The sequence below is a fragment of the Sorex araneus genome, chromosome 2 (assembly GCF_027595985.1).
Source record: "Sorex araneus isolate mSorAra2 chromosome 2, mSorAra2.pri, whole genome shotgun sequence".
In the NCBI taxonomy this organism is placed as follows: domain Eukaryota; kingdom Metazoa; phylum Chordata; class Mammalia; order Eulipotyphla; family Soricidae; genus Sorex; species Sorex araneus.
The window spans coordinates 26,118,426-26,142,302 of NC_073303.1; the positions used below are offsets into that span (position 1 = coordinate 26,118,426).

The following is a 23,877-nucleotide window of genomic DNA, read 5'->3' on the forward strand; positions in this document are numbered from 1 at the left end:
CTACCCCAGATGCAGAGCCAGTGCTGACACTCTCTGCTTGGGGTTGAGGGGGGGGTCGGCTACTGGAGCTTCGAGGCGCCTCGGACCCCGTTCGTGGCCAAGAGTAAACTGCGGCCTGACCACCTCTCCCGGAGTCCAGACACCGCCTCAGCCTTCCCTTTCAGCATTGTTGCAGCAGATGCTGTTTGCCTGGGGCTTAGGCGACGCTGGCCTCATTATCATGGGGGCGGGGAAACTGACTTTCTCTCCGAACCCTCTTGCAGTCTGGACGGCAAGGCCAAAGAGTCAACCACACGCAATGCCTTCTGGGACCATCTGAAGGAGCAGCTGTCCATGACGCCCCCAGACTTCAGCTGTGCTCTGGAACTTCTGAAGGAAATTAAGGAGGTGAGTGGCCGCCCCTGACGCCCACACACGGGCGGGAAGTTCCTCGAAGACCCCAGCACGCTGGAGCTCGGACCCCGGCTGCGTGGGCCCCGGCACCCACCGAGACGGAGCAGGTGCTGGAAATCACAAACCAGGGGCCAGAGCAATATCGCACAGCTGGGAGGGCATTTGCCTTGCACGCGGCCGACCCGGGGTTCGATTCCCAGCATCCTGCATGGTCCCCTGAGCACCGCCAGGAGTGATTCCTGAGTGCAGAGCCAGGAGTGACCCCTGAGCATCACCAAGTGTGATGTAACAATAACAACCAAAAAAATCAGCAAACAAACAAAAAGAAATCTGATCATTCCAGGAAGGGAGTTCTTGCATGAAAGTTACGACGAGGGCCGGAGAGATAGTACAGTGGGTAGAGCCTTGCATGCAGCTGACCCAGGTTCTATTCCCACCAACCCCTATGGCCCCCCAAGCCCTGCCAGGAGTGATCCCTGAGAACAGTTAGGTGCCGCCCCAAACAGCAGCAACAACAACAAAGCAATGACAAAGAAAAACCCCAGGACAGGGAGTTGGAGAAAGGAAGAAGCAGAGGACTCTAAAGATGCCGGCTCGTCAGCTCGGAAGCCCACGGCGGGCGACGGCAGAATGCCCAGGACTCCCTGGAGAGTCCAGCTGAGCCAGGGACGCTGCTGGCCAACATGTGCCGCTGACCACTGTCCCCTGCCTGACTGGGAGTGGGTGCAGGGCCCAGCCACCAGCCCTGCAGGGAGAGACTCAGCCTGTCTGCAATTGCCCAGAGGCTGTGATGCTTTTTACTGTGCATTTGACATTTTTTTTTTCCTTTCCCTTTTTAGGCTACCCTCAGCGGTGCTCGGGGCTTACTCCTCCATGCTCTGTGCTCAGTGGTCCGTGTGGGATGCTGGGGATTGAACCCTGGTCTGTCATATCAGGGCAAACTTCCTACCCGTTATAGGATCACTTCAGTTCACACATGTGTCCATTTTAGCCTGTGTAATAGACTGGAGTGATAGCACAGTGGGTAGGGCGTTTGCCTTGCACACAGCCGACCTGGGTTCGATTCCTTTGTCCCTCTTGGAGAGCCCGGCAAGCTACCGAGAGTATCCCGCCCGCACGGCAGAGCCTGGCAAGCTCTCCATGGTGTATTCGATATGCCAAAAACAGTAACAACAAGTCTCACAATGGAGACGTTACTGGTGCCCACTTGAGCAAATCGATGAACAACGGGAAGACAGTGCTTCGTGCTACAATAATATATGGGTAGGGCACTTGCCTTGCACCTGCCTGACCTGGGTTCGATCCCATTCCCCAAAATATGGTCCTCTGAGCCCTGCCATGAGTGACCCCTGAGCACCATTGAGTGTAACAGCCCCACCTCCCAAAAGTTTTCATTTTAGAGCTGGAGCGATAGCACAGCGGGTAGGACTTTGCCTTGCATGCAGCTGACCTGGGTTCAGTTCCCAGCATCCCATATGGTCCCCTGAGCACCGCCAGGAGGAGTGATTCCTGAGTGCAGAGCCAGGAGTAACCCCTGTGCATCGTCGGGTGTGACCCAAAAAGCAAAAAAAAAAAAAAAAAAATTCATTTTAGTGAGTTCCAGTTTGCCTAGTCTGGTGCCTTTGGCTTTCACTGTCGCATGTTGGCTTTCTGGGGGGGCGGGAGGGGGGGTTGGGGCCACACCTGGCAGTGCTCAGGGGCTATCCTGGGGACAGGAGGAGCAGGGCCACAGTCTCCAGCCCCGCGATGGCTTTGCTCCCCGGAACAGATCTTGCTGTCGCTGCTGTCGCCACGCCAGAACCGCCTGAAGAACGAGATCGAGGAGGCCCTGGACATGGACCTCCTGCGGAAGGAGGCGGACGAGGGCATCCTGAACGTGCCGCACCTCTCCAAGTACATCCTCAACCTGATCACGCTGCTGTGCGCGCCAGTCCGGGACGAGGCCGTGCAGAGGCTCGAGGACGTGACGGACCCTGTGCAGATGCTGAGGTGGGGGACGGGAGGGGGGACGCGCCCACTCGGCCCCAAGGGTGCCTCCGGCCCGGCCCAGCCAAGCTAGAGCGGGCCCCTCCCGTCACTCCCGCCCGCTGCGTGTCTGCTCCGGAGGGGGCTGTGCGGGCCTGTGACAGTCCGAAGGGCCCGTCCTCTACTCCGAGGCCTGCAGGCGTCCGGCCCCAGACCTCCCCATCAGCCTCCCACAGGGCGAACGGACAGGGCCAGCCGCCACCCTGCCCTGAAGCCATAGGAAGCGAGGAGATTTATTTATTTATTTATTTATTTATTTATTGCTTTTTGGGTCACACCCGGCGATGCACAGGGGTTACTCCTGGCTCTGCACTCAGGAATTACCCCTGGCGGTGCTCAGGGGACCATATGGGATGCTGGGATTTGAACCCGGGTCGGTCGCGTGCAAGGCAAACGCCCTACCCGCTGTGCTATCACTCCAGCCCCAGAAGCGCGGAGATTCAAAGAGCAGCGGGCACGGGCCCGCTCTTCAGGCCGGGTCAGCCCCGCACATGGGGCCCGCTCGCTCGTCTCGATGTTGCTTTGCTCTCGGTCCCCCGACCCCCACCCAGGACAAGCCTGTGTTCTCCCTTAAACACCTCTCCCGCCTCTCCTCGCACACCTTCCCGGATAAGTGTCAATAATACTATCTTGCTTCATGGGAGGGGGTGGGGGAGGGAGAAGGGGAGAGAGAAGGAGAGGGAGAGAGAGAGAGAGGAGAGGGAGAGGAAGAGAGAGTGGGAGAGAGAGTGAGGGAGAGAGGGGGCAGAGAGGGGAGAGGAAGAGAGAGGAAGAGAGAAGGAGAAAAAGAGAGGGAGAGAGAGGGAAGGAAAGGAGAGGAAGAGAAGAAGAGAGAGGGAGAGGGAACGAGAGGGAGAGAGAGGAAGAGAGGGAGAGAAAGAGAGAGGGGGAGAGAGGGAGGGAGAGAGGAGAGGAAGAGAGAAGAAGAGAGAGGGAGAGAGAGAGGAAGAGGGAGAGAAAGAGAGAGGGAGAGAGGGGGAGAGGAAGGGTGAGGAGGAGAGGAAGAGAGAAGAAGAGAGAGGGAGAGAGAGATGGGGAGAGAGACAGGGAGAGAGCGGGAGAGAAAGAGAGGAAGAGAGGGAGAGAAAGAGAGCGGGAGAGAGAGACGGGGCGAGGGAGGGAGGAAAGGAGCCCGCTGACGAGTCAAGAAGAGCCTCGCCTCTCCCCCACCCCGAGGTGCCTTGGCTCTTGGCCGTGTCCTGGGGACAGGCTGGTGGCCGTGCAGGGCGGCGTCAGCCCGGCTTCCAACCTGCCCCTCTTCCTGCCTCTGCGCATGCCTGGCCTTGGGGTCTGGGCCGTGGGCCCCCCTTGCCAGGATGGACTGAGCCCGGCGGCCCTCCCTGGGTCGCCCACTGCTGGTCTCCTCCCGTGGCAGGGGGATCTTCCAGGTCCTGGGCCTGATGAAGATGGACAGGGTCAACTACACCATCCAGAGCCTGCAGCCGCACCTGCAGGAGCACTCCATCCAGCACGAGCGCGCGTCCTTCCAGGAGCGCCTCAACAAGGAGCCCGGTGTGTGCCGAGGGAGGCCGGGCGGGAGAGGGGCAGGTGGGGGGGCAGAGACCCCGGGAGGGCGGGTCGGGGGGGCAGGTCTGGGGCAGAGATGCCCGCGGGAGGGGGTCCAGGGGCAGAGATGCCTGTGGGAGGAGGGTCGGGGGGCAGAGACGCCCACGGAGGGGAATCCAGGGGCAGAGATGCTGGCGAGAGGGCGGGTCCGGGGCAGGTGGGTGGGGGCAGGTCTGGGGCAGGGATGCCCGCGGGAGGGCGGGTGGGGGGCAGGTCCGGGGCGGAGATCCCCGCGAAGGGCCGGTCTGGGGGCAGAGACGCCCGCGGGAGGGCGGGTCCGGGGTCAGGTGGGGGGGGGCAGGGATGCCCACTGGAGGGCAGGTGGGGGGCAGGTATGCCTGCGGAGGGCGGGTCCAGGGCCAGAGACGCCCACGGGAGGGCGGGTCGGGGGCGGGTCCGGGGTCAGGTGTGGGGGGCAGGGATGCCCACTGGAGGGGGGTTCGGGGGCAGGCCCGGGGCGGGGATGCCCCGCCGGAGCGGCTCTGAGCAGGGCCCGTCCTGCCGTCCCCGCCAGGCCTCCTGGACCACACCACCAAGTGGCTGAGCCGCGCGGCCGCCGACCTCTCCTCGCCGCCCGCCGCGGGCTCCGACCCCTCGGAAGCGTCCGGCGGGGCGGCCTCGGCCCCCAGCGAGGAGCCCAGCCCCGCGGAGCCCCTGAGCCCCACCATGGTGCTGTCCCAGGGCTTCCTGAACCTCCTGCTCTGGGACCCTGAGAACGAGGAGTTCCCCGAGGTAGCGACCGACCGGGGTCAGAGCCGCGCTTTGCCTGGGGGACCCCCGACTGTCCGCCCCGCCCCCCTCACCAGGGTCAGAGCCGCGCTTTGCCTCGGGGACCCCCCCCACTGTCCGCCCCGCCCCCCTCCTGACAGCCCGTCCCGGTCCTGCTCCCCAGACCCTGATGACCGACAGGGCGCGGCTGCAGGAGCTGAAGGCCCAGGCCCAGCAGCTTACCCTGCTGGCCTCCGTCCTGCTGGTGGCCAGCAGCTTCTCGGGCAGCGTCCTCTTCGGCTCGCCGCAGTTCGTGGACAAGCTGAAACGCGTCGCCAAGTCCCTGATGGAGGAGTTTAGCGCCAGGCGAGTGGCCGCGGGCGGGTGTGAGTGACCGCACGGCTGGGAGGCCTGTGACCCCGTGGGCTGGCCCTCCGGGGGGTCATTCAGAGACAGCGGGGAGCAGAAGAGTCACGTCCCAACAGAGAGAAGGGAAATGTTCTTCCTAGGAGGGGCGACCGCAGGGCCTCTGGAACTGGGCAGTAGCAGGGCTGACCCACGTCTGCAGGGAGACTCGAGGGCAGGTCCGGCGAGGGTCGGACCCTGGCTGGCCGTGGAGGATGTTCCAAGATGCCTCAGGGAAGCACATCAAGTCGGGTGGAAGATGATAGCACAATGGGGAGGGCGTTTGCCTTGTACACGGCCGACCCGGGTTCGATTCCCAGCATTCCATATGGTCCCCTGAGCACCTCCAGGAGTAATTCCTGAGTGCAGAGCCAGGAGCAACCCCTGAGCATCACCAGGTGTGACCCAAAAAGGGGAAACAAAAACAAAGGGGTGGAGGAATAGTGGGGCAGACGTTTGCTGTTTGCCCCTGTCCTGATCTCGGGGGAGCAGCCGGTGTCGGCGGGTCACTGTGTGGTGACGGCGGGCCCTCCATGCTGACTAGGCCTGAGGAGGCCATGGCGACCGTGAGTGAGCAGGTGTCCCAGGAGGTCCACCAGAGCCTCAAGGCCATGGGCCTGGCCGCTCTGAGCAGTGACAACGCGGAGTCCCTGGTGGGGCAGCTCCAGAACATCGCCAAGAAGGAGAACTGTGTCCGCAGCGTCATCGGTGAGCTGGCGCCGGGCTGGGCAGGGGGGCAGGGAGAGAACGGGCGGGGGAGAAACAGACCCCAGCCCTGGAGGCCAGGCACACGAGGGTCGAACCAGCAAAGACTCGGTCCCCCAGGGCGGGCGGGGTCGGATGCTCGTGACCCCAGACGGTCCCTCAGCCCCACCAGGATGCTCCCTGAGCACAGAGTCAGGAGTAAGCCCTGAGCACTGCTGGCTGTGATCCACCCCCTGCCCCCCACCCCAAAGCCTTGATGATTGGGCAAGTCGTTGCTGGGCTTTAGGTGTTTTTTTTTTTTTTTCCAAACGAGGGTACAAGTATCTCAGTTAAAAGATAGACTCTGAAAAAACAAACAAATATATAAGGGACTGGAGCGATAGCACAGCGGGTAGGGCGTTTGCCTTGCACGTGGCTGACCCGGGTTCGATTCCCAGCATCCTATAGGGTCCTCTGAGCACCGCCAGGGGTAATTCCTGAGTGCAGAGCCAGGAGTAACTCCAGTGCATTGCCAGGTGTGACCCATAAAGAAAAAAAAAAAAGGACTCAGGCTCCCAGAGAGACCCAGGTGAACAGGGGTTCCTGCCGAGGCTGGCTCTGTCCGCTCAAGCGGGCCCAGGCTCCTCCACCCTGCCCGGCTCTTGTGGACATTCCTGCCCGAGTCTGAGAACACGCTCTCCAGCCAGCGAGAACCCCAGGCTGAGTCAGACTAGAGGGGGCCCCCAGCAGGGGCGCCCCCGGCACCCGCGTGGGAAGGAGGCGCTGATCTCGGCCTAGCTCTAGCTAAGACGCCCCGTAGGTCAGATCCTCATTCTGCTGGGACTGGAACGTCCTCCATCACCGCAGCCAGCAGATGTCCTGGGGCGGGCCCATGAGTGGTGCCCTGTGGGGGGTGGGGGTTGCGTCCTCCTCACGGCCCGCGCCCTCTTGCACACAGACCAGCGGATCCACCTGTTCCTCAAGTGCTGCCTGGTGCTGGGCGTGCAGCGCTCGCTGCTGGACCTCCCCGGGGGGCTCGCGCTCATCGAGGCCGAGCTGGCCGAGCTGGGCCAGAAGTTCGTCAACCTGACACACCACAACCAGCAGGTGTTCGGCCCCTACTACACCAGCATCATCAAGACCCTCCTCCCTGACGCCCCGGCCCAGGAAACCAAGGTGGAGTCGTGCTGAGCGGGCACGGCTGCCTCTGCACCCGGGGGGTCCCCGCAGGGGCGACACCCCTAGCGGCCAGCGGAGCCACGGACCTCCCCCCTCCTGGGCCCTGCACACCTGGGCAGCGGTTTGCCGGCCCTTGATTGAACACCCAGCCCCAGCCCCGACCCTCCACTAATAAACCTCTGACGTGCAAAGCAGCTTCCGCCTTCCTGTCAGGTGGTCCGCGTGAAGTCAGCACCCTTCCCCCCGGCTCCACTCCTGGCACCCACACCCCGCTAGCGTGGGTGCTTGTGAGATCTGGGAACGGGCTCCCCCAGCAGAAAACAGCAGACCAGGAGAAGACTCAGGCGGGAGTGGGTTTATTGCAGTGCTCCGGGGCGAGTGTCACTCAAGAGACCCAGTGAAGTCGCGCCCCGTCTGCCTTCCAGGACAGGAAGGCGGGGTTAGGGGCCGGCTGCTTCCAGGGAACCAGAACCCCCTGGGTGGTGGCTCCCGGGCTGCTCCAGAGCCCCAGAGCCGGCCTAACGGTGCTCTCTCCTATATACAGAGCTCAGAGGTCAGCGTCCCTCCAGCCCCGGGTGCTGTTTGCTCCCAGGGTAAAATCACTCCTCCCAGGGGGCGGAGGAACCTGGACCTGAACGTGAGTCCTGGGGTTTCCCTGGAAACCAGAAGCTTCTTTGGTCCAGCTCAGCTCCGGAAGGGCCAGGGTGAAGGAAAGCATTAGAAAGCTCGTTCCCAGGCCCGAGCCAGAACACAGCAGGGAGGGCGCCTCTCTCGCACGTGGTTGACCTGGGTTCGACCCCCGGCATCCCATATGATCCCCCCAGGAGTGACTGATTCCTGAGTGCAGGGCCAGGAGTGAGCCCTGAGCATCGCCGGGTGCGGCCCCCAGATGGAAGTTAAGAAAGCTCATACCTGGGCTGGAGTCCCACCCACCGCCAGAGACGTCGGATCCCGAAGGAAGAGGCTGAGGAATCACAAGGGCGGGGTCGGAGCCGGAGCACAGCAGGGAGGGCTGACCCAGGTTCAATCCCCGGCACCCCGCATGGTTTTGTGAGCACTGCCAGGAGTGACTCTGGAGCAGAGCCATGAGTAAGCCCTGAGCACCAGGTGTGACCCCAAAGCAAAGCAAAACCAAAAAAGGGAAAAGAGAAAAAAAATTGCAAGAGCCTCGCAGCGGCGTCTGGCAGGGCCTGTGTGCAGTGCCCTGAGCACCAAGCCGGGCCTCAGGGCGCGCCCTTGGGGACCCCTGGGTTCACCCTCGGTTCTGTTCTTCAGGGCGCTCTGCTCTTCCCAACAATGAGATGCTCTGTGTTGCCTTCAGGCGCCCCTGACTGGCTCCAATGTGGTCTGTGGTTCTCACCTCGAGGCTGTGTGGTGGTGGGTCCCACGGGTGCTGCCAGGGATGGTCTGGGTGTGCCGAGATCCACCCCGCCCTCGGCTGCCTGCTGGGACCAGCCAGAACCAGGGGCAGAATTGTGGAAAATCCCCTTCAGACTTGGAGCCTGAGCACTGCCGGCTGTGGCCCAAACACAAACAGGCCAGTTTAGAAAGTTGTTCAGGCTTTCGATATTCCAACCCCAGTGTCCCTATATCCCGCCTCCACTGTCACCTTCCTTCCGCCAAGTGCCCTATCCACCATACTAGATCTCTGGCCTGCTGTTTCAACATCTTGAATAATGAATTTTGTTATGCAAAAATATTTTTTGTATAATACCTTGATACTGGACTGGAGCGATAGCTCATTGGGTAGAGCTTTGCACGCGGCCGACCCGGGTTCAATTCCTCTATCCCTCCTAGAGAACCCGGCAAGCTACCGAGAGTATCCCGCCCACACGGCAGAGACTGGCAAGCTATCCATGGAGTATTTAATATGGCAAAAACAGTAACAACAAGTCTCACAATGGAGATGTTACTCGTGCCCACTCGAGCAAATCGATGAACAACGGAATGACAGTGCTACAGTGCTACCTTGATACTATGTATTTTTAAAAATTTTGGGCCATGGGGCCGGAGTGTTAGTACAGTGGGTAGGGCATTTGCCTTGCACGTGGCTGATCCGGGTTCCATCCCCGACATCCCATATGGTCTCCCATGCACCACCAGGAGTAGTTCCTGAGTGCAGAGCCAGGAGTAACCCCTGAGCATCGCCGGTGTGGCCTAAAAAGCAAAAATAAAATAAAATAAAATTTTGGGCCACACCCAGTAATGCTAGTAATGCTCAGGGATTACTCCTGGTTCTGTGCTCAGGAATTCTGGCAGTGCTCGGGACCATATGAAATGTTGGGGATAGAAATATTACTGTCCTCATGCCTTGATATTTTAAAAATATTGAGTTAGGCCATACTTGCAAGAGCTCTTTTCTTAGAGGGGTCAGAACGACAATACAGTGATAAGAGGCTTGCCTTGTATGCTGATGACCTGGGTTCGTTCCCCAACACCATATGTTACCCCGAGCCTGCCAAGAGTTAAACCCTGACCACCCCTACTTTTTGTTTTGCCCCTACGCAAAAAGTAAAAAAAAAAAAAAATGAAGGTGGTCATCATAATGCTTCCACTTTCCAAGGCTCAGAAATCATCCTGGTATACAAAGGTATCACTTCACTTGTATCACTTGTCTTCCCGTTGATCTTCGATTTGCTCAAGTGGGCACCAGTAATGTCTCCGTTCGTCCCTGTCGTGTGCTAGTGAAGCCCAATGGTATCTGCTCGCTCCAGGAACAGGAAGAGCCTCAAACCATTCATTCAGGGTTCTGATGAAGAAGTCTGATCAACTCGTTGGTGGGCGGCCACGCGGTCTTCTGACGTCCCATGGAATCCAGTCGGTAATAGCTCTAGTCCAGCGGTCGTCTCTGAATCGCATTACACGACCGGCCCATCTGATGTTTGATGTCTTGGCAAACGAGACAACGTCCCTGATTCTTGACCGTCGACGGAGGTCGGAACTCTGGGTTCCCTCTCTCACTTGAGTGAGACGTGATACTCCTAGCATAGGAAGGTAGACAGATCAAACATTTATGGGCCAGAGACAATGCAGGGGTTAAGATCCTGCTGGACACTGCTGGACGCAGCCCCCAAACTCTGCGAGGTGTTCCTGCCCACTGCCAGCAAACTAAAACAATTACTGACAATCATAGGCTTGAAAACAATTTTTGTGACACCCCACCCATGGTTGAGACCAGACAGGGTGGTGATCCAGTTTAAGAAGTAATTCTCGGGCTGGAGCGATAGGACAGAGGGGAGGCACTTGCCTTGCCGACAGGTTTGATCCCCGGCATCTCATATGGTCCTGAGCCCGCCAGAAGTTACTCCAGAGCACTGCTGGGCCTGGTCAGTGAGGGGTGTCTCCCTAAAAACAGACAAAGAAAAAGCCAGGGATGGGGTCAGGACGGGGATGTTCGAAGCGTGTTCGGGGGGGCCCGTCCAGCGTGGTCCTCGTCCTCCCTTCGTCCCCTCTGCGCCAGGCTGTTTCCCGAGTCCACACCGCCCACCCCAGTGAAACAGGCAGTCAGCAGCGGGGTGCTGGTGGGCCTCGCCCCAGGGTGCAGTGACACACACTAAGGTCCGGACCCTTTTCTGGCGCCAAGTCTCCCTCCGAGTCAGGGAGCCACGGCCAGGCTCTGGGGCTGGAACACGAGGGCCACACGGCTGGCCCGGGTCCCCCTCCCCTCAGTGCAGGTTAGCCTATCATTTATTTATTTATTTTCTGGCAGAGGGTAGGCATTTGGGGTTACACCGGGCGGTGCTCAGGGCACCAGGTAGGGCAGGAGATCGAACCCGGGCCTCGCCCTCAGCCCCCTGAGTCCTGCCCAGACGTCTTCTCTGCAACTAAGCAAGCACTTGGCTTTGCTTCTGAGCCGTCAGCCCAGTCCTGGGGTTTGAGCTCTTCACACATAGTCAAGTATTGGATTAAATCAAGCCATTCTTTCCTTTATTTTTTTTTTTTTGTCTTTTTGGGCCATTTCCAAGGATGCTCATGGCGGGGGGTGTTGCGAGAGGGGCTTCTGAGAGCCAAGCAAGTGCTCAGCCATGGAAGCTCCTGTCCCCAGGGGATTCCTTTATGGAGGTTCTTTAACAGAGAGAATATTTCACACAAACTGGACGTAATGTTCTGTGCCAGCAGTTGGGGTTGAAACAAATGGGACCGGGGCTGGGAGGACATCGGGAAGCTGCTGGGCGAGCTGCTCTGGGGGGCTCCTCCCTCCCCCTGCCTCCGGGGCTGCTGGGGACGCGCAGGGCAGTGTGGGGCGGGGCTGGGGCCCAAACTGGGGGCTTCATTCCTGCAAGGCAACACGTCTGGGTTGCCCAGAAGGTCTCTCACAGGTGCTGGGTGTGGGGGTGAATGGAGGCGATTCCAGGGTGCTGGTGCCTTTCCAACCCTCCCCTCCTGCCCCCTCCCAGCCCGAGTCCAGCTGTCTCCTGAGGCCCCCTCAGTCCTCAAACTCACCCCCGGGGTGGCCTCCCAGATGGCTCAGCTGGCAGCACTGTCTGAAGCTCTTTTTTTTTTTTTTAATTATTTTTTAGTGAATCACTGTGAGGTAGTTACAGAATTACAAACTTTCGTGCCTACGTTTCAGTCATATAATGATCCAGTGCCCTCCACCAGTGCCCATTCAGCACCACTGATGTTCCCAGTATCCCCCTCACCCCCAACCCCACCCCACCCCGCCTCTGTGGCAGACACATTCCCTTTTACTCTCTCCTTTTGGGTGTTGTGGTTTGCAATACAGGTATTAAGTGGCCACCATGTTCGGTCTATAGTCTACTTGTAGCACACATCTCCCATCCTGAGCGGGTCCTCCAAGCACCCTTGGACCTTGGTGGGCCCCTCTGAGCTGTCTTTTCCCCCAGCCTGAGGCCGGCTTTGGAAGCCGTGGAGTAATACTCCTGGTCCTTATCTTTAGTATCCTTGGGTGTTAGTCTCCCATTCTGTTACTTTATATTCCACAAATGAGTGCAATCCTATGTCTGTCCCTCTCTTTCTGACTCATTTCACTTAACATGATAACACTCCATGTTGATCCACTTATATGCAAATTTCACTTAATCTTTTCTAAGAGCTGTATAGTATTCCATTGTGTAGATATACCAAAGTTTCAACCAGTCATCTGTTCTCAGGTACTCGGGTTTTTCCCAGATTCTGGCTGCAATGAGCATACAAGTGCAGATGTCATTCCTACTGTGCTTTTTTGCAACTCCGGGATATATTCCCAGAAGTGGTATTGCTGGGTCGCACTGTCTGAAGCTTAACCTTCACAATGGGACGAAGTTCCTGAGGGGAGACATCCTCCCCGGGTCTATCTGCACCCCACCCCACCCACACAGCCCGCACAGCCAGGAAGCAGAGTCTAGCAATAGCCCACAGGTGGCCCCCGAGCCCCCCCCAAACAAGCTATTTCTTTTTTTTGGGGGGGGGGTCGCACCTGCGGTGTGGCTCAGGACTTATACCTGGCTCTGTGCTCAGAGATCACTCCTGGCGGGCCCAGGGACACCATATGGGGTGCCGGGGATTGAACTTGGGTCAGGCACGTGCCAGCAAGCACCGGCCCGATGTCCTATCTCTCCGGCCCCCACACAAGCTGTTTCTAAGGAGAGGAGAGGAGGGAGGGGGCTCAGAGGCCCTGCAGGAAAACAGGCTTAGCCAGAGTGCAAAGCTGGCAATGACCAGGCCCTCAGGTTGGAGCACGGTTCCCAGGCACAGGGCCCGGCCCATCCGCAAGGCCTCCCGAGCACCCCCAAATTCCTAGGGAGACCCCCACTCCCCGCCTTCCCCCAAAAGGAAACCCACGGCCTCAGAGCCAGTGTCGGGTCCGTGCCGAGGTTTGCTCTGGGAAACAAGAAACTTTCCAACTCAAAGACTCCAGAGAGGCAAGGCTGGTTTCATGTTGCTTTCTCGTTTATTCAGTCTGTTCTAAGTTGTACAGTTATGAAAAATAACCAAGCCAAGTCGGAACCCGGGAAGAGTCGCACTCTCGCTCGCAGTGAGGTCAGTCTCTGTTTTGCACAGGGCCGTGATGCTTGGTACCACGCGGTCTTGGCGATTCAGACAAAACCCGGACAGATTGACAATGATATGTACAGTAAAACAAACGGGAATCATTCAAGTATCAAAATACAGAGACAATGATTAAATAACATTTTATTACAATCCAGTCCCCTGGCCACACCATCCGCGTCACTCGGGGGGTGCCTCCCGGCAGTCGCTCTGTGGTGGCCGCTGCTGGCACCCAGGGCGCGCGGGCGCTCCCACCCTGAGGGCAGCAGCCCCCTTGCTGCCCACCAGCCCCAGGCTGGCCACGGAGCTGCCCATCTGGCCTGATGGGGGAGCACTGTGGGCTGGGCCTGCCCCAGGGGAGCCCTCCTGGCAGGTGCTGGCCACATGCGAGGGGCCCGTCTGGGAACGGGGCGCCCTGCCTTGGGGGAGCCGAGAGCCATGATAGAAACGAAGCCCTGTCCACCAGAGCCCCGAGCGGACGAGCCGAAGTGCCCCAAGTGGTCACCCTGAATAAATAAAGGAGAGATAGCAGCTTCAAGGGGGGTGCGGGCACGCGGGCGTGAGCGGCAGAGACGAGGGCGGCGCGGGCTCCTAGTGTCTGTGGGGGTCCTGCTGGCCTCTGCCTGCTGGCAAGGGCGGGGCGCGGGGAGCAGTGCAGGAGGGGCAGCCCGGCTCCCGGGACTGGAGTGGACCGGAGTCCACTCTCTTGGGGAGCTGGCGGCAGTGGAGAGGGCGGCCTGCGAGCGGGTCACCGTGCCCAGCCGGGGTGCACACACGCACCCGACGAGCTTCTCGGCCGACCTTGGCAGGCCCCGGGGAGCCTGGGCTGGCAGAGCTCGAGCTCAGACCCGGGGCCCCAGACGCGGGGCAGGCCGGCAGCTGCCCCGACCACGCGGCTCGTGAGCAAAGCAGCAGCAGGGAGGGGCTCAGCACTGGGACGGCCACCCTCGGGCCACGGCGGGGCCAGGGGCCCAGCATCCCAGTCAGACGGATAATGCAGGGTCCCGGGCCTGGGGCCCCGCGCACGGACCTGCCCACCGGGGCCCCACCGGGGGCTGGGCCTGCTCGGCTCAGACGGTGCAGGGCCACCTTCCTGCAGCGCCAGCCCCTCCGCCTCTGGGACCCCCGCCCGGTCCCCGCCCGGTGGGTGGGGGGACATGCGCCCTGCAGTGCCGCCCGCCCCCCGCCGGCCCACGCCCAGCCCCCTTCCGCCCCGGCCACGTGGCAGTTCTAACCCAGAGGTGTGAGCCAAGTGTTAAAAGTTCGTTTTATAAAATTCTATTAAAAAAAAAAAAGTGTTCAGGCCAGTCCCTTCTTGACCCTCTGGAGCTCCGGTCTCGGCGCGGCGCTGCCTCCGGGCGGGGGCCAGGCCCGGCCGGTGTCGGGCTGCAGGCGCGGCGGCGGTGGCGGCGGCAGGAGCTGCGCTCCCACGACTGTGTCTCCACGGCACAGTGGCTCCTCGTGGCTCAGCTTGGCAGAAGCAAACACACGGGGAGGGAGGAAAGAGTTAACACAGGCCACGCGGGGGCGGGGAGGGGGCGCGGGAGCAGACGCCGCCCGCCCGAGCCCGAGCCCGGAGCTGCTGCCTTCAGCCTCTTGCGCAGACCCGACCCGAGACGCCCGTCCTGCCCAGCGGGGAGCTGCGCGGAGGTGCCCCGGAGGCAAGAGGCAGCCTCACGGGGTAGGGGTGTGAGGGGGATGCTGACCCCGGCCCCCACCCTGCAGAGATCAGGGCAGGGGGCTGCTGGAGAGCCCGTGGGCCAGACACGGGCCGGGCCTGGACGCCCTGGGGGTCGAGAGGGGCATCCCATAAACGCCCTCCTGTGTCCCCAGCGGGGCCGCCCTGCCAGGCCCAGGGGCCGGCAGAAGCTCGGCGCCGTGGGAGAGAGGCAGAGCCCGTTTCAAGGGTCGGGCCCGGATGGGGCCCACGGAAGCAGCACCTTGGAGTGGGGGGAGGGGCCGGGCCACGGGTCGCCTGGGAGCAGTGAGGGGCCCGGCTGGTGGTCACAGTGGCTGGTTGTGTCAGGAAGGTGCAGACAGTGAGCTACAGGGCCGCCCAGCAGGGCTCAGCGTGGGAGAGGAGAGAAGGGAAGGAGAGGAGGAGAGAGGGGAGAGGACAGGGAGGAGAGGGGCGAGGGGCGGCCAGGGGAGGGGAGGCGGCAGAGCCAGGCTCCTTCGGGCCGACACGGGGCTGCCCCGACTGCTGGCAGGACGCCCCCCCGGGTTCACAGCGCCTTCCTGCCGAGGCTTCCTGGGCACGGGGGTGCCCACCTCGAAGGCAACTCACCCCCCAGGCTGTCCTCACCCAAGGGGGGTTCACAGTGTCCGGTGGTGTTAGGTACAAGCTGTGAGGGTGGGTCCCAGGGGTGGGGCCGAGGCGTCAGCAGCTGGCAGGAGAGTTGAGGAGAGCAGAGACCGGAAGGCACAGTGAGGCGAGCAGAGACAGGGGCGCGTTAGAAGATAGTGGTCTCGTACTTGGTGCTCAGGCTCCGCACGGAGTCGGCCTTGGGGTCCACCACCCAGGAGACACTGGCGTGGGACTGGGCGTCTTGGTCCACATCGGGCGGTTCCAGCTGCCGGGCAAGAGGGGATGCGTGAGGGGGGGCGGCCCTGTGCTGGGGGGGGCAACAGGCCCCCCACCGGCTTTCCTGGCACCCGTCTCCCACGGGGGCGGGCCCTGCTCGCCTCAGCCCCACACACGTGCCCGGCCGCCTTGGGGGACAGTCCCCTCGGCCTCTGCCGGGCCTTCTCGGAGCTGCGCGGCCGCGGGGGGCCGGGCGGACAGGGGCCTGGGACCCTCTCGGAGAAAGGACACAGCCGAGAAAGGGGCTGAAGCACAGACACGATGGCGGGAGGGAGCAGGGGGAGGAGGCGCGCGGCGGAGCGGACAGACACACAGCGGGGGTAAAGACCTTGACTCCGGGACTAACAGACGGCAGCGGTAGGTAGGAAGGACGATGGGTGGTGCACGTGTGACAGTAACAACAGCGAGTGTCGGGGGGCGGCACCTGGGGCGCAGAGCAAAGCAGACAGACACAGGGCGGCATTACGGGGGCTGGCCGCACCCCCGCCGGCCAGGGCCCCCGGCCCCTGGAGAGAGGAGTCCCGCCCGCGCCCCCCGGGCCCGCGTACCGCGGACTTCCTCGTGGCCACCCGAGGCTTAGGCACCGGTCTGGAAGATTTCGTCTCGATGGTGTCGGCCGCGGAGGCGCCCAGCGGCCTGGACTTCTGGGCCTGCAGGGCCAGCTGGTAGGCCACCTCGAACGCCTGCCCCAGCGTCAGGATGATCTCGTAGGTCAGGTTCTGGGGGGGAGAGGGCAGAGTGGGCCCGCGCCACCGCACGGTCAGCTGGGCGGGGCACTCGTGTCCACAAAGGCTGCCTGACGGCCACTCTGGGGACTCGCCGAGAGAAAGGGCGTGCCCGGCCTCGCGCCCCGCTGCGTTGGGAAGAGGCCCAGGAGGGCAGGAAGCTCAGCCCGCAGACGAGACACACAGGGCGGCCCCACCCCCGAGCTGCCAGGCCCCTCAGCGGGCACTCCTTCCCTCGCCCGGCTCTCACGGGCACTTCCTGCGCAGACCGGCAGGGTGGTCCCTAGGGGAGGGCTGGGCCTGAGGGTGGCAGGGATTTCTCCCCACCCGGCACAAAGGAAGCAGCTGTGACTTGGTCTCTGTCTTTGCTCAATTTGAGTTTAAGGCTTTCAATTTTGGGGTCACCCCCGGCGGTGCTCAGGGCTTACTCCTGGCTCTGCACTCAGGGATCACTCCTGGCGGGGCTCAGGGGACCATAACGGGGGGCTGGAGACTGAACCCAGGTAGCTTGGCCTGTGCAAGGAAAGTGCGTTCCCTGCTGTGTTGTTTCTCTGGCATAGGTGATTCTCAAGGCCAGCGGTCAGCGGTCAGTGGTGCGGGGACACCCAGCCATCCCGTGGTGCCTGGGGGAACCACGAGGTGGCAGGATGCCAACCTGGACTGGGTGCAATGGGGCACACCCCCGGGCCACTTACTGCGCCTCGCCCCACCTCCCCTTCCCCCGTCTTCCCAGTGCCTCACTGACAAAGTGGCCCCTGGCAGGCCCCCACCCCGTCCACAGCGGGGTGTGTCATGGTAACCTCAGGCGACAGAAGCTGCCTCACGGCACGACACCCCACCCCCACCTACGAGGGGCGCCTCCGTGAGTGGGTGAGGAGAGGCGCAGAGTCTGGGGCCACGGACCGGTGAGCGGGGACCTGGGCTCTAGGAGCCTCAGAGATGCGGGGGGCTCCCAGGTCTGGGGCCCCAGGGACGCCTGTGCTGAGTCTCAGGGCACAGGGAGCCCCTGCTCAGCCCCCAGCAGGAATCTGGGGAGTCCAAGCAGGGCTGCCCGGGAAGGGTCGGGCAAGTCAGGGCGGTGGGCTGGCAAGGGCTGGCAAGGGGCCCAAGGAGACCCTGGCGGGGCTGACGGAGACACTCCCGCCCGCGCGCGCCTCCTGCTGCAGAAAGGGGGAGGGCGGGGCGGCGGCTGGCCACGAGGCCCTCCCGCGGCCCACCTACCACGTCCACTGTGCTGAACACGTGGCAATAGTGGTGGCTGGTCTGCAGGTCCTTGGTGATGTAGGCGAAGGTGCACAGGTCCTCGGGGTCCTGGGCTGCGCACGAGATGTTACGGATCTCGTGCTCCGCGATGACGTTCTGGGGGAGACGAGAGCGTGGGCTTCTGGGCTCCCCCACACCGCCCTCCTCTGCCCAGCCCGGGCACCGGTGGAACCACTGCGGAGGGCCTCTGGGGCGGTGTCTCTGGTCACAGTGCTCGCAAGGAGGGCGGGGAGGGAAGGCATGAGGAGGCTCCTGAGAGCCCGGCGTGGGGGGGGGGCCAGAGGAGGGGGCGGGGCCAGGATCTGAGGAAGGAGGGGCGGGGCCAGAGGAGGGGTAGGGCCAGGGACTTAGGATGGAGGGGCGGGGCCAGAGGAGGGGGCGGGGCCAGGGACATAGGATGGAGGGGCGGGGCCAGATGAGAGGGTGGGGCCAGGGACTTAGGAAGGAGGGGTGGGGCCAGAGAAGGGGGCGGGGCCAGGACCTGAGGAAGGAGGGGCGGGGCCAGGGGAGGGGGCGGGGTCCAGGGACAACATGCAGCTGGCCAGGGCCAGGGCTGGGGCTGGACCTCGCCCTCCACGCACCTTGTTGGAGGCATCAATGAACTTGACCCCTTTGTAGGTGATGGACAGGACGATGGTGGGGGTCTTCTTCATGTGCTCGGTGGATTTCTGCGGGGAATGCGGGGTGGCACTGTGAGCACCCCCTCTGGGCTTGGACGGGGCCCGCGACCCCCCGCACCCCGGCCCTGCCCCCACTTACCCGGCACCCCGGCCCTGCCCCCACTTACCCGCATCTTGGCACAGGCGTCCTGCGTGGACTCCGTCCCTCGCAGGTCCTTGATCAACATGGAGCCCAGGTACTGCGGAGTGAACAGGGCGGCGTTGAGGGCGGCCGCGGCTCGCGGGGCGCCCCGCCTCCAGGGGCTCCCTCCCCGGTGCCCTCGGGGCGGCGGGCTGGGGGAACTCACATTGGCTTCGTAGCCACAGGACTCGAAGATGAGCTTCTCGGGCTGGTGCTGCCAGCTGGGCACGGGCGCGTAGGGCGCGGCAAGACGGGGCGGCCGGAGCGTCAGCTTCCCCTCGCGGGGCTCCTCCTGCACAACCGCGGGGGTCACAGGTGGGCCTGCCCAGGGCCACCCCGGGAGACCACAGGGCCCCAGGGGACAGACAAGCCAGCCCCGCCACAAGCAAGGCTCAGCCTGGGGGCGGGGGGTGTGGGTGCTGAGCCTCAGTGGTGAGGGACAAGACCAGGAGCAGGAAAACGGGAGACAATGTGTGCGAGCTGTGGGCGTGAGGATGTGCGGGCAGGAGCGGGGCATGGCTGCCCTCCAGGCCACGGGCCACTCTCTTGCGGTCCTGTAGTGAGATCTGGGTCCTCTCTGGGACACCGGGAGGGACGCAGAGGAGGGATGCAGAGGAGGGAGGGTGAAGACTCGGGAGGTCTGCCACTCCCTTTCCCAGCCGTGAGCCAACTCCCCCGGCAGGGAGCGACTGAAGCTGACGGACATTGGGTTTTGTTTTATTGGGGGGCAAGGGGGTGCCCAAGAGAGTCCCAGGAGACCCGGGGTCCCCCCAGCAGTTCTCAGCTGGTCAGGCCAGGGATTCAGTGGAGGGTCCAAGGATGTGGTGCTGTGGGGGTGCCAGGCTGCACCCAGTGACGCTTAGGTGACCAGGCGGTGCTGGGGAGCAAATCTAGGTCAAGGGACTGCAGGGCAGGAGTCTAATCTCTGTCCCGGCTGGACGAGATGGGTTTAAAATCCGGCAAGACTCAAGGCTGTCTGGAGAGAGAGAACTGCCCCCCGCCAGGCCAGGAACACAGAGGCCGAGTCTGGAGAAAGGAGGGGAACCAGAACTGACCCAGGGAAGGGGGGTCCCGTGGCCGGCTGGTGACCAGCCTCAGTCTGGCCGGGCGGGTCTTGAAATGTGGGAGCCCTGCCAACAACACCCCAGGCCCAAGGAGAGGGGGCCCAGGGACGAGCTGGGGACCACAGCCCGCACAGGAAGGAAGGGGCCAGGAAGGGGGCCGAGCACCTGACAGCTCAGGTGAGCCCTGAGGTCCCAGCCAGAGGGAATGGGGGGGGGGGGCTCTGCCCCACCCAGCCCAGGCCAGCCTGACTGAGCTCAGGCAGTGGACAATGCAGTGTGGGGGACAGTATGAGGTCTGGGGACAGTGGGGACAGTGGGAGACAGTGGGAGACAGTGGGAGACAGTGGGAACAGTGGGAGACAGTGGGGACAGTGGGGACAGTGGAGGATACTGGGGCAGAGGAGGGACAGTGAGGGTACAGTGGGGCACTGAGGACAGGAGGGAACAGTGTGGGGACAGGGGGACATGCAGGAACAGAAGGCAGCAGGACAGTGGAGTCCGGCCCACCTGTACTCTGGGGCGCTCCAGGCGGGAGGTCCCTGTGGGCCCGTGGAGACTGTCGTGGAGACTGTCGTGCCGCCTCCGGCCTGTGTCCCCGGGGGGCAGCAGCAGGTCCGCAGACCGGGCCGTGCACGAGTCGTTCTGGCTCAGGGGTGATGACGTCTGGGAGATCAGGTCTTGGCACTGCAGGGGGAGGAGGAAGGGACCCCCTGAGCCTGTCAGGCCCGAGTGGGAGGCAGGGCCCAGGCGCTGAGCCCCCCCCAGGGGCCGTGAGTGCCCGAGTCCTCCTGAGCCCGCCCCAGGCTGAGGGTGTGCGGCGACCACGGTGCCCCCGTCCACGTGCAAGCCCTGCGCCTGGACCCCACGTGAAACAGGAGCACTTGCACCGTGATTCACGGGGAAAATGCTGCCGCACGTGTGTGTCTCTCTACCTGCGTTTGTGTGTGTCTCTCTCTACGCGTGTGTGTGTGTGTGTGTGCGCGCGCGCGTGCGTGCGCACCCCAGCGTGGCCAGAATCACCTGGTTTGACAATGTTTCATCTACGAGGGGTTTTATTTTGTGTGTCCTGGGGCCACACCAGCTCGGCTGCACGAGGCAAGCGCATTCCCTGCTGTGAGTCTCCAGTGCTCCTCTACGGGGCAGGGGAAACCTCGGGGTCTGTGCCCCGATCTCCCCAGGAGCGAGAGCTCGGGGACCCGGGATGCCCCAGCCTCTGGCGTCCACAAAGCCGAGGCCCGGCTGCATCGGCGCCTGCTGCCTATCCCGCACCCCTGCCCGCTGGGCCCTGCCCTTGCCTGCTCCCGAGCTGGTCCAGCTTCCTCCTCCAACTGCAGCTGAACGAGCAGCCGATCAATAAGCAATCAGCGACCATGGCTGCCAGCCCCCCAGCGGCCCCGCGGGAGAGGGAGGGGGGTCCGCACTCACCCGCAGCTGGGAGAAGCGTGGCGGCTTCTGGGGCGGCTCCTCGTAGGGCCTCTCTGCGAGGGAGGCGATGATGCGCTTGCGGTGGCCGAGCAGGTGAACCTTCAGCACCTGGCGGGCGACAGCGGCTGCGGTGAGGGGGCCCGCCCCCCGCCCGCTCCCGCTTGCCCCGCCCCCGCCCGCCCCACGCAGGCCAGACTCACATTGACCAGCTCCAGCTCCCAGAGGTTCTTCACAGTGTCGATGGAGCTGTAGCCGCTGGACAGGAAGGAGTGGACGTAGTCCTGCAGCCCCAGGGAGTCCAGCCAGGAGGGCACCGAGGGGGGGCTGCTCCCGTCGTAGCCCAGAGCCTTCACCTGCGAGACATGGTGGGGGGGGAGGACCTCTCAGCACGCTGCCCGGCCAGGGCCCCGGGCGGTGGGGAGCTGGCCAGCGGGTGTCCTGGCATCCCACCCCTCTCCACACAGCCCTTCCTATCACGCTCTGGGTCCCGGCAGCCCCCGGTGTGGGGGAAGGTCCTGCCCCGTGGACCTGGGTGGTGGGGAAGGACACGACTCAGCGGGTGGCACTTCCTGGCGGGGACTAAGCTCTGGACCAGGGCCACAGTGTCCCAGGGGAGAGGCCGGGAGGCGGCCACCAGGGGTACGGCCGTCCCGGGGCTTACCTTGGGCAGGGCCCGCGCTGCCTGCAGCAGCTTCCGCCGGTGCTGGGGGTCGCTGATGCCGATGTCCCGCAGGTCCTGCTCCTCCATCACGTTGGAGCCCTGAGAGGGGAGGGAGGCGGTGAGGGCCCCGAGGGCCTGCCCAGCGCCCAGCACGGCTCCCGGGCCAGCGGGCAGCGCCGGGGCTCCAGGACGGGAATGTGGGCAGGACCGATCGCCAAGCGGGTGCTGTGCTCTGGGCCGACACAGGGGCCGGAGGGTGCTGGCCTGTGCTCGCCCCACGGGGGAGCACTTTAGGGAAGAACAGAGGCTCACCCCACGGTGCCCCCGGCATGCTGCCATGCTGTGTCAGCCGGGTCGGTGGGGCAGGCCGGGCGAGGAGAGGGGAAAGGCCGCCTGTGCTGAGCCCCGTGTGCCCGCTATGCGGGGTGGGTTCTTCTGCTGGCCCGAGGAGCCCCAGGGGGCAGGGCTGGGGGTGCCGCCCGTGGCGGACGAAGGACTGAGACGGGAAGACTTTACAGGGCAGTTCCGTTCCACACGCCCAACCCTGGGCTTCAATCCCTGCTTTACGCAACAGGACCCCCAGGTAAACAACAGACCGGCCCCTGAAGTACAAGGGAAGGAGCTGAGGCGCGTGGAGACGGTCTGGCCAATCCCACCTCCGGCCCTTACAGCCGTGTCGGGACAAGCACGTCCAGAGCACGAGTGTGGAGGTTCGGCTTCTGCTCTGGCCTCGCTCCAAGGCCCCGCCAGGCACACGCCTGAGTGCACACAGCCTCACATGTCCTGACTGTCCACACCCGGGGCCGGTGCCACCTGCGGCCCTGGCTGGCCTCCCCCCAGCGGGCCGGCCCTCTGTTCCCTGAGGCCTGGTGAAGGAGCTTTGTCCGAGCCCACCAACAGGGGCCGCCCGTGCAGAAAGCCCGCAGCTGGGTCACCGCCGCAAGAGCCGCTGTCCCGCGCACACCCGCAGGACCGAGCCGTCCACTCTGGGCTGGTCGCTGCAGCCTCTGGGGCGCTGACCCACACGCACCCGCCATCACTGAGCCGTCGGACTGGGCGGGCCTGCCTGGCGCTGTGCGCTTCCTTCTGCTTAATTTCTCGGTGAGGTTTTGAGAATGGAGGAGGAGGGGGCTGAAGAGAGAAAGGTGCTTTGTAAAAAGCACCGTGTACGCAGAGGGGGATTTATGCAGCCCGTTCCTGTCCACGCAGAGGGCGCTCTGGCGGAGGTGGGGGCGCGGGAGGCCCCTCCTGGCAGTGAGGCAGACGTCATTCCCGGCAGTGACAGGAGAAGCGTCAAGTGCCAGGAGCAGACTCGGGGCCCGGGGCCTGCAAGGCCCTCCTGGCCCTGGCCTGGCCCCCCGACGCCGGTCCCATGGAGGGACGGCAGTGCCAGTGAGCATCCCTGTGGCCTGGCGACAAGGCACGTGTGTCGAGCAGCCTGGCGGGCCCTGCCAGCACCCGGGGAAGGGCAGAGCCAGACTCCCGCCCGCCGGCAAGGAAGGCAAAGCGGCGCCACCGCACCCCGTCCCACTGTCACTCGGCTGTCGTGCCACCCGGCAGTCTGTCCCCTTGGTCCCCCAGCGGGCAGCCCCTGTATTTGCTCAGGCCCCAGAGTCCGACTCCCTGACACCCGCTGCCTGAACTCAGCCTCTGGTGGAGCAACCCAGAGCGGCAGGGCAGACCCCCTGTCCAGGGCAGGCCTGGACACACGCTAACAGTGGACAGCAGTGAGCAGGTGGCGGGCCCTCGCCCCTCGTGTGGGATGGCCCCGGAGCCCCAAGCACTGCCTGGCAGGGCACCTAGTAGGGTAGAAATACAGGCTTAGGGCCAGAGAGCGAGCGAGCCTGGGGTCAAGCCTGGGGTGACCTTTGTCACCTTGAATCACTTTGTCACCTGGGGAAGCTGAGGCAGAGCCTCAGCCCACCGAGCCCTGGGGGAGACGGGATGTGACACTGCCCCTGTCAGGGCCATGGTGTCCGTGAGCTGCCCAGCTGGCAGACGCCAAGGTCAACAGCGCCCCAGGCGTGGGGGCAGAGGGGCCGCCCTCCCCTCCCAGGGCTGGACAGCCCCCGCTGAAGGTCTGCATCTACATGCTCCCAGTTTCCCGACCGCCCTCCCCTCCTGGTTCACGCCTCTTCTCCCCAGCCTCGCACCTGAGAGGGGCCCCGGGGCAGGGCCAGGAACGTTGCTCCTGAGAGGGGGCTTCAGCCTCTGCTCTCTGAACGGCAAGTGACTGAGTGGGGGAGAGAACGGCCGCGTGGACGACAGGCCAGGTGCCTGCTGGGGCCCCCGTGAGCCGGCAGGTCCCTGAGGGAGGCCCAGGCCTCCCCCACCTCATGCATCTGAGGAGAAAGCCACCCTGGCCCATGGGTGCAGGGACAGGGCCATGCGGGGCAGCACACA

At 63.6% G+C, this 23,877-nt stretch overlaps 2 protein-coding genes across 8 annotated transcripts in view; one reads left to right on the plus strand and one right to left on the minus strand.

Annotated features, from left to right (window-relative positions):
* The first annotated feature begins 2,212 nt into the window (after positions 1 to 2,212).
* TCP11 (t-complex 11) lies at positions 2,213 to 7,103 on the plus strand. The gene is made up of 6 exons (XM_004617712.2): positions 2,213 to 2,382; positions 3,794 to 3,930; positions 4,499 to 4,716; positions 4,877 to 5,058; positions 5,642 to 5,805; positions 6,740 to 7,103. Exons 1-6 carry the CDS (start codon positions 2,228 to 2,230, stop codon positions 6,970 to 6,972), a joined length of 1,089 nt encoding a protein of 362 aa, XP_004617769.2. The 5' UTR covers positions 2,213 to 2,227; the 3' UTR covers positions 6,973 to 7,103.
* A 5,728-nt stretch (positions 7,104 to 12,831) lies between these two features.
* Positions 12,832 to 23,877, minus strand: part of ANKS1A (ankyrin repeat and sterile alpha motif domain containing 1A) — a 190,078-nt gene continuing 179,032 nt past the window's right edge. For 2 of the 7 annotated variants that reach the window (XM_055125255.1, XM_055125259.1), the window contains 11 exons: positions 21,475 to 21,573; positions 21,014 to 21,166; positions 20,814 to 20,921; positions 19,896 to 20,072; positions 18,491 to 18,616; positions 18,311 to 18,382; positions 18,105 to 18,191; positions 17,482 to 17,619; positions 16,084 to 16,254; positions 15,864 to 15,959; positions 12,832 to 15,524 (listed from right to left, as the gene is read on the minus strand). In XM_055125255.1, the coding sequence (XP_054981230.1) occupies positions 15,405 to 15,524; positions 15,864 to 15,959; positions 16,084 to 16,254; positions 17,482 to 17,619; positions 18,105 to 18,191; positions 18,311 to 18,382; positions 18,491 to 18,616; positions 19,896 to 20,072; positions 20,814 to 20,921; positions 21,014 to 21,166; positions 21,475 to 21,573 (1,347 nt within the window). In that variant the 3' untranslated portion in view covers positions 12,832 to 15,404. The remainder of the gene's footprint in view (positions 15,525 to 15,863; positions 15,960 to 16,083; positions 16,255 to 17,481; positions 17,620 to 18,104; positions 18,192 to 18,310; positions 18,383 to 18,490; positions 18,617 to 19,895; positions 20,073 to 20,813; positions 20,922 to 21,013; positions 21,167 to 21,474; positions 21,574 to 23,877) is intronic. The other 5 variants (XR_008628449.1, XR_008628448.1, XM_055125256.1 and 2 more) reach the window with 5 other exon arrangements.